We start from the raw sequence: 13483 nt of genomic DNA on the forward strand, positions 1-13483 counted from the left end.
GTGGCTTATTAAATGTACTGTGTTCACTGTTCCGTCCTTTCCCGGCATAGTTAGCTATGTTCCCGGTTACCCTTTTGATATTGCTTATTGTTTTTGTTAGTACTTAATTTTTTTTGTGGACGTCAAAACAACAGAAACCTCTGTGGAAGAGAGGGATAATTGCTTGCAATGTTACCCTGTTTGCCTCAAAATGATCCCAATCGCCCTCGACGTCAGCAAGATAGTGGCTGGTCTTATCTCGTTTGTGCTTGCGCTACTTTCTGTCAGGCCATTAACATGGGAGTCCTATTGAGCTTCGGAGTTCTTTTTCCAGTGATCATAAAGCGGTTTAACTCAAGCAGGCAAGAAACAGGTATTTCAATCTACAGTATTTCATATTGATTTTCCTTAGCAAGAGCACCCGAGGGAAACTGAGGGCTGCTATGCACGTATCAATGTTAAGATGCTGGGGGGGAGGTCGGGCATAAGCCGGGCATTTGAACTTAGCTGAGACTTTCTGATCAAATGTCCAACCCCAGGGCATGTGTGGACGTTCAAAAGAGTCACTTGACTTCAATAAAATGATGTAAGAAAGTCCCTTAAGACGGTCAAAAGTCCCCACCACGGGCAAACAATTGCTGTCAAATTCCCCGCCTATGCCCGGCCTCCCCCCCCCCCCAACGGCTTAGCATTGATAGGTGCAAAAATAGTCCATTGTGGTAGATTACCCATGACCTCTGATTACCATTATCCAGAAAACTCTTAAACAAAGTAAAATACAAATTAAACTAGTTCGAAGTTGTTCGTGGAATTTTGTAAATAAGGAATTACATGCTTCCAAACAAACAGGTAGCTCAACCTGTGCAGGGACAGATCAAGATAATTCAGAAGCAGGGGGAGGGGGGGGGGGCAAACATATCAGTGAGGCAGGTGCCTTTCCCCATATCCACATTAAAACTGTTGAAAAATGGTTGGTTGCATTTTTTAAACAAATTCAATGAAAACAGGAGGGGGTGAGCCCCCCTCATCCCCCCTGCTAAATACCTCTATGCCGAAGAAGGCAGCAAATTATGCCAAAATGTCTGCTAACCTATACCATAAAAAATAGCTTCTAAAACATGATTTTATTTTTTCATTACCAGCCAAGAAAAATTTTATCAAACTGCTTATTCAGGACCGTACCTAGCGGGGGAGCGGCAGTTGTCCCCGCCAGGAAAACTAAATTTCTAACATAGTGTTTAATTCTGCTGGGCTTTTTCTTGTTGCTATATTGGAGTTAACCCCTGCAGCGGAGTTTTGCCCCCGCAGACTAAAAAACCTAGGTACGGCCCTGTTATTATAATGAGCAATGGCCCTACCATTACAATAAGTAACTGGACAATATACATGAGTTCAACCTAGGATGGCACCTTAATAAGCACCCCGTTGAAGGGGAAATTAAACGGGGCCAGGTTTAGAAATATGCGGGGCTGTAATTGCCTAATTAATTGTTAGCACATTTAACTCAGGATAGAGAGGTCAGTAATAAAGTGGTACAAAACACTTTAATCTCACTGTGCTTATCTCCACTGAGTATAAAATGAGACCATCTATTATAGGCGTTTTGTGACAACCTGCAAACTGCCAATAGTTTTTTTCTTTGTAGACTGTTGTTTTTCCTCTAGACCGAGACCGTTGTTATTTTATTGACTGTAAACCGACATGCATTTGATAAAAATAGGAATGTACCCGTGGACCGACAGTCAGAAATGGCTTAGACTGCCAGTCTGCCAAAGTATAATAGACCCTCTAAAATGGGTATTTGCAAACTGCTGGGGGTTACTAAACCAAATGCTGGTGACCTACCAGCAATGGTTAGCATCTTATCCAGAGAGAGTAACAATGTTTTTTTTTTTTAAGGTAGATTCATGCTGATTCTTGCTGGCCTGTGTGCAAGCTCTTATTTTTTACTTACATTTACACCTACTAGTAACTCAGAAAAACTCAGAAAATAGGGGGGGGGGGGTGGGGAGGGTTATGTTATAGTGTTGTTGGTAACTTTTGGTTTCTCTTTGTAGCCTGGATAGGTTTCCTGACCAATTCCCTAGTTTTCTTTGCCAGTCCTGTGGCTGGTCGCATGACAGAGAAATTTAGTTGCCGATTTGTCACCATGATTGGAGCTGCGACGTCTGCAGTTGGACTTGTTTTAGCATCATTTGCTAACCGCATCATTATTTACTACTTCACATATAGTTTGCTGGTTGGGTTTGGTGCAAGCTGCGTTCGGACATCAAGTTTCCTTGTGGTTGCAAAATATTTTAATAAAAGGCGACCATTTGCCACAGGGATACTAACATCTGGTGCTGGCCTGGGTTTGTTTGTGTTAGCACCAATTACTCAAGCTTTGCTTGACAATTTTGGTTTAGACAACACTTTAAGATTCCTGGCAGGAATTGTTTTTGTGAGTGGGATTTCAACACTGGCGTATGATCCTAATGTGGAGGAAAATGATCATCATGGCTCAACTGCACAGTTGGAAGAAGGGGATTCTGATGTTAGACAAAAAGCTAGGATAGTGGACTGTTCTGTGTGGACAGTCCCGACTTTCACTGTCTTTGCTTTGGCATTTACGATGGAACGTTTTGGAGGATCTATCACTCGTGTTCACTTGGTAAGGAACTATGTTCTGCATCCAGGAAGGGGGGGGGGGGGGGGAAGAGCAGTTGCACCTTTTTTTGTCCCAATATGGTGGGCCTTCATTCAGTCAGTGGGCCCAGGGCCCAGTGACTGTATTCTACGGTGGGTCACAGTGTAGTTATAGGTAGCTTAATGAGCTTTTTGAATAACGTGAAGAATGTGAATAATCAGCATATGTACTTTGCACTTCCTTTAGACCACAAAATAATTATTTACTGATATTTATTTATTTATTTATTTATTTATTTATTTATTTATCTAGGGGCAACCGCACAAACAAGATAGTGACAATCATTTTTGCGATTTTCGTGGTCGGTTATAACATTAAAACTTTATTTCACTGTTATCGACTCTCCGAGATCATCCGTTTACATGTAGTTAAAAAACACCATGAACGCCACATCCATGGAAGAGGAAGAGTAGAGCAGTACTACTTCTTCGGGGAGTGTCAAGCACATAAGACCCTCGCCCTGAGTGACACATAAATTGCAGACAATAGGCTACCCTAATACCAAACTCTGTAGTAGCTCGATCAAGGAGACTATACGGGGCGGGATACCCTCTTTGACCATGTCAATGAGACGTGTGCCCGTGTAAATGTCATATTTTGAAAGAAACATCTTCAAACTGATAATGGATACAGAGTGTCCGAAGCAAGTCTTCGAAATTTAAAAGTATGTTTTTTTCAAATGTTTAATTTCGCCCATACTTTTAAGAAATCTCGCTAATATTTTGAAAGGTACGATTTTCTTTAACTTCCTAAACATGCACGACAGTGACCATACACCACTTATATATCAAACAACGTAGCTCCTAGCTTCCTAGTCAACAAAGGAATTGTATTGTGTAGAATTGTTGCTGGACGCACACAGTTGGCTTTTTGCCCAGCAAACTAGTACTAATTAAGGTCGCGGGGGACACCTTAGGCTCATCACTATGCATTTATTTAAAGCGTATGCACGAAGTACAACGATTGACATCGACAACTTTACGAGATATTTATGACCGGACAAAAATATGGGCGCGTGCGCGTGACTTGTAAAAAATCCTTGTTTCTTTGATATTTTAACCAATTTAAAACAACACAGCTATATACGTTCATATAGATTGTAGGAAGTATTTGAGCTTATTTTCATTTAAATTTGAATATTTCTGCAACTCAGAGTGATCACAAAAATATTCGGCATAAACAATCGTGTCCTTTTTAAAAACGCATTGTTCTCACCATAAAAGCGTGGAATATAATTACCATAATTACATCTCCACTTGGCAAAATTATCGTATTTAGGTCGGGACACCTTCGGAAATCTCAAAGTTTGGACTTTTGTGGCAGAGAATACAGCACGGATACAGAACTTCATGACTTGCCACTGCAGATAGGTAAACTATGAATACTGTAGTGTGTCATAACAGAAGTGGAATTTTAAAAGAGCGCTTTTAGAAAGAGGTAGAAGACATTAAATTCAAATTTGCGCACTTAAACCGTCATAACTTGCTGGCAAACTTTAAATTAAAAAATCCGCTTCTGTTATGACACTCTAGAGGTATTGACTGATTAGTTTTTGACAAGATCACAGTGTGCTGTCTCCTACTCGTTCCGCAAACTCTGCCACAAAAATTTTGTTTTTCCCAATTTGGCACTCACGAGGCTATAACATCGCCGTTAAATGCAATCTACCAAATAAAAGATGACATTCACAATCTTTCATCATTTCTTTATGTCTCTGTAAAATTTGAGCTTAAGTGCACCCATAACAGCTGAGAAATAAGAGTTTTAAAAGATGCAGGTCAAGCAAAATTTTCCTTCATGAATTTATTCATGCTGTAGGTATCCCCCGCGACCTTAAGATAAAGATATACGAACGAGAATTTCGCTCGCATAGCGACCCCTTACTCCCTCAACGAAACAACTCAATGTAAACAATAAAAGCAAGTTAGACTTTTGATGCATTTAACCAACAATTTAAGCAATGAGATGTGCCCGCACACACTCAAGATAAATAAACTGAACTCTTGCCGATCAAAATAAATGTTAGCAAGTTTTAAGAAAATATATAAGCAAGACGTTTGCTCGTACACGCTCGAGATAATTTAAAAGTAATTTTCGCCCAAAAGAGCAAGCGAGACTTGTACTCGTAATGAAAAAAAAAGGAAAAAGAAAAAAAAATGAGTTCCGTCCAGATTTGAACCAACGACCGGGACATACAGCATGTGGAACTACTCTCTCCCAAATGAGCTATTGTAACGTTTTACGGTACAGAAATTTTTTTGGATTATTTATATATTATATTTGAACAAGCTTTAAAAAATCGTTAATTGTTCGGCCATGAGTAAACAAATTGCTTTAAACGAATGCCTCTATTTTAGCCAGTCATAGAGATAATGTCCACCAAATTTCGTTAATATTGAATGGGAGCGAATTATTTATATATATGCAAAAAGTTAGTTTCACCTGGGGCATAACAGCTTGATTTCTCGGTGGTGTTTTTTTTTTTCTACACTACAAGCGTTCCAATTCTATGGACGGCTGAAGTCTCTCTGAAATAGCCGGCGTTCGAACTCAACATACTGAAATATCAAAATTTACTGTTGCGTTTGTTAAAATAAAACGGCATACTCAGAAAAAAAAAATGATTATAGCATCCGTTTGCATTTGAACCAACGACCAAGGCATACACAACTTCCGTAGAAGTGTTCTCTACCAACTGAGCTATCGTAACTTTGCATGGTACAAACTATTTTGTTTTGTATATTTGAATATTATATTGGACGCGCTTGGGAAAAAATGTTTAACTACTCGGTTATGATTAAACAAAACCCGAAAAAATCGCTTTGTTTTAGCTTGTCGTACAGAGAGAATTTCCACCCAATTTCTGCTCTGCATGTCGCAATAATATTCAAGCGCAGCAAGTGATTGAAATATATGCAATTACAGAGCATATAAGGCACGTTGCACAGAATTGCTAATTTCTTGACTCTTGAAAGATCAACACCAAAAACCAAAATGTAGTGATATTAAGAGTCGTACAGGGAAACTTCATGCCAGATTTTAGAATGAAAGGTGAAATATTCGAGCCGTAGAATTATTTAATCACGAAGATGATTTACATAATTACAGAGCAATGTATAGGAACATCACAGAATCGCAAATGTCTCAAATCTTGAAGGATTTTTATCAAAAACAAAAATGTACGGTTATTAAGAGTCGTACAGAGATACTTCATGCCAGATTTTAGACTGAAAGGTGCAATATTCGAGCCGTAGAATTATTTAATCACAAAGATGATTTACATAATTGAATAGCTTGATGCAAAGGTATGCTAAGTGACTTTTAAGATGAAAAATCGTTTTTTCCTTCAAACGCGCCTGAATTTTTGCTCAAACGTGCCAGAATTTTTGCGTGTGGTCTTCGATTAAATAGAAAATCGTTGTCCTTTTGTTGTTGTTGGGGGGGGGGGGGGGAATTTATTCGCTCGCTCAAAAACGGGATCTGGAAATGAATTTCTTAAACTACTTTGTGACGTAAGCTTACGTTTGAATTATTTTGGCGCGCGAAGCCGAGGCAACGAGACTTTCAATCAGACCAGTTGAAAACTCACCTTATATTTACGCATTAGAAGTCCGCTTATTTTCGCTTATTTGACACATATTTACGCCCGTCTGGTGGTGAAAGGACATCATTAAGTCTGGAAACCCGTAAGCCACTAGCATATCTCAAAGAAGCGAGATGTGTTGCTGCCTGAAGATTGCTAAGCCCTGCCAAGACTGGCGGTAAACTTGGCTTTCGAAGGCGCATTGAGCCAGGCGAGGTCTAGAAGCAACTTCTGTTCCAAAAAACGTTATTTTCTCGAAGTTTTGGCTCATTTGCCTCGTGTTGCCGCGTTGAACGTTTGGAAATAAGGAGGTGCTTTTAGACTTATAAAAATTCTCTTAGATTTGGCGATAGGACTTCCCGTATTTCAGCTACTCAGGGATATCCCATAATAATCTTTAATGGATACGTCATTCGATACGCATTGTCACAATAAACAAAGTTCGTTCGGCACGGCAAAGACTGTTGTAAACAGTTTCATATAATTTATGTAAATTTATTAATGTAGTCAAATTAGGCGATCACGTGGTTTATATATTGCACCATTTTGTAATATCGATTCGACGACGAATAAACATGTCTTGTTGTGTTCACTAAATGGCGCCCAACGTGGGGCAACTTTTCAATTGCAATGCCTCCAAAAAAGACTAAATCGAAGAAAACACCCGACAAACCAAGAACATCGAGTATGCAAGCGACTACATCGAATTTGGAACGACTGCGAGTTATCCGTGAAGGACACCGACGACAAGTATCGAAACTGGATGAAGAATTAACCAAAATATTGCAAGGCGAAGACAAGGATTACGAACGGCTCAGTGTTATGAGACAACTCTTGGATGGAAAACAAGAGTCGCTAATCGAAATGGACCAAGAAATATTATCTGTATGCGAGGTTACAACGATTGATAAAGAAATCGAAGAGTCAGAAGAAATTACTGCCTCAATTATTCGTCTGAAGTGCAAAATCGAGAATGCGAGCAAGGTAAACATGCCAAGTCAGCAACACGTGGGATCACCTCAAACGACTGCACAGCCAGTGAATCAAAATGCAGTCCGTACGAGATTACCGAAGTTGTATCTTCCGAAGTTTAAAGGAGATGTAACCAAGTGGAATACCTTCTGGGATTCGTTTCAATCGGCGGTACATCGTAACGAAGGGATTTCCAACATCGACAAGTTCAACTACCTCAATTCTGTCCTTGAAGGGGCCGCCGCTCGAGCTATCCAGGGTCTTACCTTAACCGAAGCAAACTACGACGCAGCAATCAAATTATTACAAGAACGTTTCGGTCGTCCCCAACAAATTATCAGCGCACATATGGATCAGCTTCTCAAGGTTTCGCCGTGTTTTAATGATCGCCCAGCCAGCCTTCGATACGTCTACGATCAAATTTGTGTTCATTCCCGCGGTTTGGCGTCTCTCGGCGTAACTTCGGATCAATACGGAAGCCTCTTAATTCCTGTCATTATGTCTAAGTTGCCACCTGAGATCCGATTGCAGATAGCCAGGAACTCTAAGGATTCTGTGTGGAAAATTGAGGAGTTGCTAAACGTGATAAAGGTTGAAGTCGAAGCGCGGGAAGCAAGCGAGATGACCATGGCGAAAACAAGCGAAGGCGGGAAATCTCAATCGCCCGGCCGTGATTCAAAATTTCGAAATCAAACACCAACTGCGAATTCACTCGTCTCTCAGCAAGGTGGGAGCTTCAAAATCAAATGTGCCTATTGTCGAAACGAGCATTATTCTGCATCATGCGTCGTGGTACGAGATACAGCTGAACGAAGAAGTATTTTGGAACGAGATAAACGATGCTTCAATTGTTTGCGTTTTGATCACGAAACGAAGGAGTGCACGAATCCAAAAAAATGTCGACACTGCCAACAGCGGCATCATCAGTCGATTTGTTCCATGCTTGACCAAGGAAAACCGAAAGAAGTTTCAGCCGAAGAAATGAAGACAACGACAACAGTGAGCAACAAGGCAAAGGGAACTGTGCTCTTGCAAACAGCGAAAGCCGTGGCTGTCAACGATGGCAATTCTAAAACCGCATGTGTCAGAATTCTTCTGGATACCGGAAGTCAACGCACCTACATCACAAACCGATTGAAATCAAGGCTTAATCTGTCCCCTGTGAAGTCAGAAACATTGCATCTTAACACCTTTGGAGACGAAAGATACACAAAGCAACAATGTGATGTCGTTAACTTGCGGTTACAAGGATCTCAAGGAGAAATCGAAATATCTGCGCTGTGTTTCCCAAAGATTTGCTCGGCGGTGTCAGCTAAAGTTAACATTGACAATCACACACATCTACAAGGTCTCGAGCTTGCTGACATCAGCATCGCTGAAACAGGTCAACAGGACATAGATGTGCTAATTGGATCCGATTATTACTTCGATGTTGTGTCGGGGGATGTCATTCGTGGCAGCAGTGGTCCTGTAGCAGTTAGCAGCATGTTCGGATGGGTCTTGTCTGGTCCCACAAGTGCTGAAGAATCAAGAAAGAAGTTTACAACTACAAATCTCATCATAGAGAGACCAGAATTGATGACCTTGAGCCCATGTGACATTCATAGTGAGAACGATGAGTTATGTGACGCCTTGCAGAAATTCTGGGACACTGAATCGTTAGGAGTACGAGAGGAACCACCTGTTTCACAGTCAGATGGTGAAGAGTTCCTGGAGAGCATTCATTTCGATGAGAAGGAAGGAAGATACGAAGTAGGTCTGCCATGGAAAGAAAGTCTTGTTCCTGCTTCAAACGAGTACGAATTGTGTGTTACAAGATTGAGACAGCTGCATTCGCGACTGAAGAAAAACAAGGAACTGTTAAAAGATTATGACAATGTGATCAAGGATCAAATCAATTCAGGGATTATCGAAGCCGTACCAGAACATGACGACGACCAAGCTCCAATGCATTTCTTACCTCATCATGGCGTGATTCGGTCAGACCGAGAAACTACGAAATTGAGAGTTGTATTTGATGGTTCAGCCAAATCCGACAAGTCAACTGCCTCCATTAACGAGTGTTTAGAGAAAGGACCGAACTTAGTGCCACACCTATTTGATATTGTGGTTAAGTTTCGAGGTTACCCATTTGCTGTAGTAGCTGACATCGAAAAGGCCTTCCATCAGATACAGATCAACCCAGAAGACAGAAGAATGCTGAGGTTTCTATGGTTCGATGATATCGAGAAAGATTGTCCGCAAATCAAGCAATTCCAGTTTCGAAGGCTTGTGTTTGGCTTAACTCCAAGTCCAGCTATCCTGGCAAGTACCATAAAGCACCATCTGTCTAAGTACGAAGAAAAAGAACCGGAAGTAACATCTTTGTTAAGTTCGAGCCTCTACGTTGATGATCTGGCAGGAGGAGTGTTTCGCGAAAATGAAACTGTGAACTTGTACGACAAAGCACAGGAAATCATGAAAGAAGGAGGATTCTCACTGCGCAAGTGGAATTCTAACTGTCAGTCATTCCGCGAGAAAATCAAGCAGGACGAAGAAAGAAAAGGCCAGTCAGTTATGGAAGCCCCTGCCGAAGAAAGCGAAACTGCACAAAATCTCAAGAGAGAAGAGTCAGCCAGTGCCAAAGATGTTAAACCGGAAACCGAACAATTTGTGAAGATACTCGGGATTTATTGGGATGTGATCCGAGACGAATTTCATTATGACCTCTCTGAGCTAATCGAGTATGCAGAAGCCCTTCCAGCTACCAAACGATCTGTACTGAAACTGTCAGCTAAAATCTTTGATCCAATTGGACTGTTAACTCCGTTTACAATCAGCATGAAGGTCCTCTTCCAATGTCTATGTGTCGAGAAGGTCAACTGGGATGAAAGCTTGGAAGGAGAGGCTTTGGCAAAGTGGAAAACGTTCATTAATGACCTAAATGCTCTGAAGAACATCCGAGTTCCCCGATGTTATACCAATTATTCACCGACGCAGTCAACCGTATGCTCATATCAGATCCATGGATTTTCAGATGCGTCGGAAAGAGCCTATGCAGCAGTCGTGTACCTGAGAACCGAATTCAGCAATGGTGAAACACAAGTCAACATCATGACATCCAAGACGAGAGTAGCCCCAATCAAACGTCAGTCAATTCCCAGGTTGGAACTGCTAGGTGCTTCATTGCTAGCCCAGCTAGTTCATTCAACGCAGCAAACGATACAATCCGTTCTCCCCATTGAAGGAACAGTTCTATGGACTGATTCATTCACCACGCTGTGTTGGATCAAAAATGCTAAAGCATGGAAACCTTACGTACAACACCGGGTCAGCAAAATACGAGAACTATCTAACGAAGCCAACTGGAACTTCTGTCCCGGAGAGTTGAACCCGGCTGATCTCCCATCACGAGGATGTGGAGGAGAGCAATTAGCACAAAACCAGACATGGTGGAATGGGCCCAAGTTTCTGAGGTTATCAAGAGATCATTGGCCCGAGTCGCCTCAAACAAGTGCATTGTCTGAGAACAAAGATGCCCTTCAAGAAGTCGTAAAGAACCCCGTAAGTGTCACGCATTCTCTGGTCACGACAGAGTCGGAAGACCATTCAGTCAATCTCAGTCAAGTTATTGACATTGAACGATACAGCAGTGTAACACGATTATTACGCGTGACAGCCTACGTATTACGGTTCATACGTAATGCTAAGAAGAGTGTAACAAACCGTGAAACTCCCAAGTCACCGGAACAGTCATCGAGAAAGGAACTTAATGCTCAAGAGTTAAATCAAGCTGAAATGCTGTGGATCAAGACTGTACAGACAGCCTCATTTGCCAAAGAACTCGAATTTCTGCAAAGCAAAAGAGGAACATTCCCACCTGTCTATGTTACGCAATTTAACTTGTTCCTTAACGACCAACAAATCATCAGATGTAAGGGAAGAGTAAGCAATGCACCGCTCTCTGAAGAAAGCAAGAATCCAATCTTACTTCCATCTAAGCACCCACTCACTAATCTTATCATCCAGGATGTGCATTCCAAGATTAAACACAGTGGCATCAGGGATACCTTAACCACTATTCGAGAGAGATTCTGGGTACCAAGAGGTCGAGAAGCTGTGAAGAGAATTCTACGAAAGTGTGTCACCTGTAGAAGGGTAGAAGGGGCTCCATATAGACCACCACCGACTCCAGATTTACCAATGGAACGAGTGTCTCTGGACCCGCCGTTTGCCCATACAGGATTAGACTTCATAGGACCGCTGTACATACACAATGGAAGGTCTTCAAAGGAAAAGGGCTCCGACAAAGTGTACATTTGCTTATTCACTTGTGCATCCACAAGAGCGATTCATTTGGAACTGACACCTTCTTTGAGTGTCGAATCATTTCTCTTAGCCTTTCGGAGGTTCGTAAATCGCCAGGGATTACCAGTCACCCTCCTGTCGGACAACGCCAAGACCTTCAGATCCGCATCCAAAGATATAAGGAAGATCATACAATCAGACGAGGTTATGCGATACTTAACTGACAATCGCATCACATGGAACTTTATCATTGAGAGAGCCCCTTGGTGGGGGGGTTTCTGGGAACGCATGGTTAAAGTTGTGAAGCAACCCTTAAAGAAAACAGTGGGACGCACTACATTAAACTATGATGAGTTACAAACTATAATGGTGGAGATCCAGGCAATCGTAAATGCTCGACCGTTAACGTATGTCTATGATGATGAAGAGTCCATTTCAACTCCACTTACGCCCTCCCATCTAATTACTGGCAGACGAATTACCTATGAACCCAGTAACCAGCATTTCCAAGTTGTTAGTGTCAACCAAACCTTGACAAAGCGAGCTAAACATCACCAACGACTGCTACAGCAGTTTACCAAAAGGTGGCAACACGAGTATCTTTTGAGTCTACGAGAACGTGCTAATGAGAGATGCAAGAAACAAAACAAGGAGAGCCCAATCTCAGTAGGTGACATAGTAATCGTGAAGTCTGATCTAAAGAAAAGAACATTTTGGAAACTGGGAAAGATTCAAGAACTGCTACCAGGCAGAGATGGGCAGATTCGATCAGCCAAAGTCAAAGTTGCTGGCAAGGGAGAGCGAAAGCCACAAGTATTACGTAGAGTGATACAGGACCTAATTCCTGTTGAAGTTTCTGAGTGAACATTGAGCTTAAAACATGCAATGGAATTGTTTCATTTCAAACATTTGTTTGCGAACATTGGAGTGAAAACATGCAATGAAATTGTGTCATTTCGAACAGTGAACGAAAAAGTTGTGACATTTATCGAACTGTGGACTTTTGAGATTTAGACTGTTGAGTGAAACGTTTTATCACTAAGTCGTGATGCAACCCCGGGGAGTGTTGTAAACAGTTTCATATAATTTATGTAAATTTATTAATGTAGTCAAATTAGGCGATCACGTGGTTTATATATTGCACCATTTTGTAATATCGATTCGACGACGAATAAACATGTCTTGTTGTGTTCACTAAAAAGACGGAAAACGCTCACTCAATCAACAGAACACAACAGAATCGACAGAAACGGATAATTTTAACCAAGAAAAGCAACAAATTGCTTCATTTCGACAAAAACTAGCCCTAAGCTGCGATCCTTTCCAGGAATAAAAGGCCTGAATGTTTAAAAGAACGATCGTTGCTTGTGAGTCAAGATCAAATTGCGTTACGCGTGACTACGGAGAGAAACTGGGGAAAAGCGAAAACATATTATGGATTAACCTTTAGCAGCCTAAATTTGCTGACTGAAAACGAAACATTGAACATTTGGCGAGTGCATTTGTGGTTAGAAGCTGGCGAGAGGAAAGGGCAACGGCGTAAGTCGTTTTTGTTTAAGGATTTCTCGTTCATTTTGCTATATATTTTTCACTTCTTTTCACTGTTCAGTCGCTCAAGTTTGTCGATCGGTCAAGTTCAATGTTTATATAACATTCGTGACACTTAACCCTAACCTTAACACTAGCTGACCCTAACTTTACTTTACTGTAACTGCTAAGTTTAATCCTCTTTCTCTCTTTGCCGCGTGTTATTGTTTTAAAGTGACCATAGTTCTAGTTTTCTCGAAGACAAGGTGCAAACCAGAAATTTTAATTCGAGGACAATGTTTTTCCATTAAATTGAAGACCACATGCAAAAATTCGGGCACGTTTGAAGGAAAAAAACGATTTTTCATCTTAAAAGTCACTTAGCATACCTTTGCATCAAGCTATTCAATTACAGAGCAATGTATAGGAACATCACAGAATCGCAAATT

At 41.2% G+C, this 13483-nt stretch overlaps 1 protein-coding gene across 1 annotated transcript in view; it reads left to right on the top strand.

Moving 5' to 3' along the window:
* LOC144636352 (monocarboxylate transporter 10-like) overlaps nt 1-13483 on the top strand; it is an 18474-nt gene continuing 4991 nt past the window's right edge. Inside the window, exons 1-2 of the mRNA XM_078495540.1 lie at nt 1-352; nt 2037-2629. Coding sequence (XP_078351666.1) covers nt 169-352; nt 2037-2629 — 777 coding nt within the window. The 5' untranslated portion in view covers nt 1-168. The remainder of the gene's footprint in view (nt 353-2036; nt 2630-13483) is intronic.

The sequence above is a fragment of the Oculina patagonica genome, chromosome 13 (genome assembly GCF_052425735.1).
Source record: "Oculina patagonica isolate OP01 chromosome 13, crgOcupat, whole genome shotgun sequence".
Lineage (NCBI taxonomy): Eukaryota > Metazoa > Cnidaria > Anthozoa > Scleractinia > Oculinidae > Oculina > Oculina patagonica.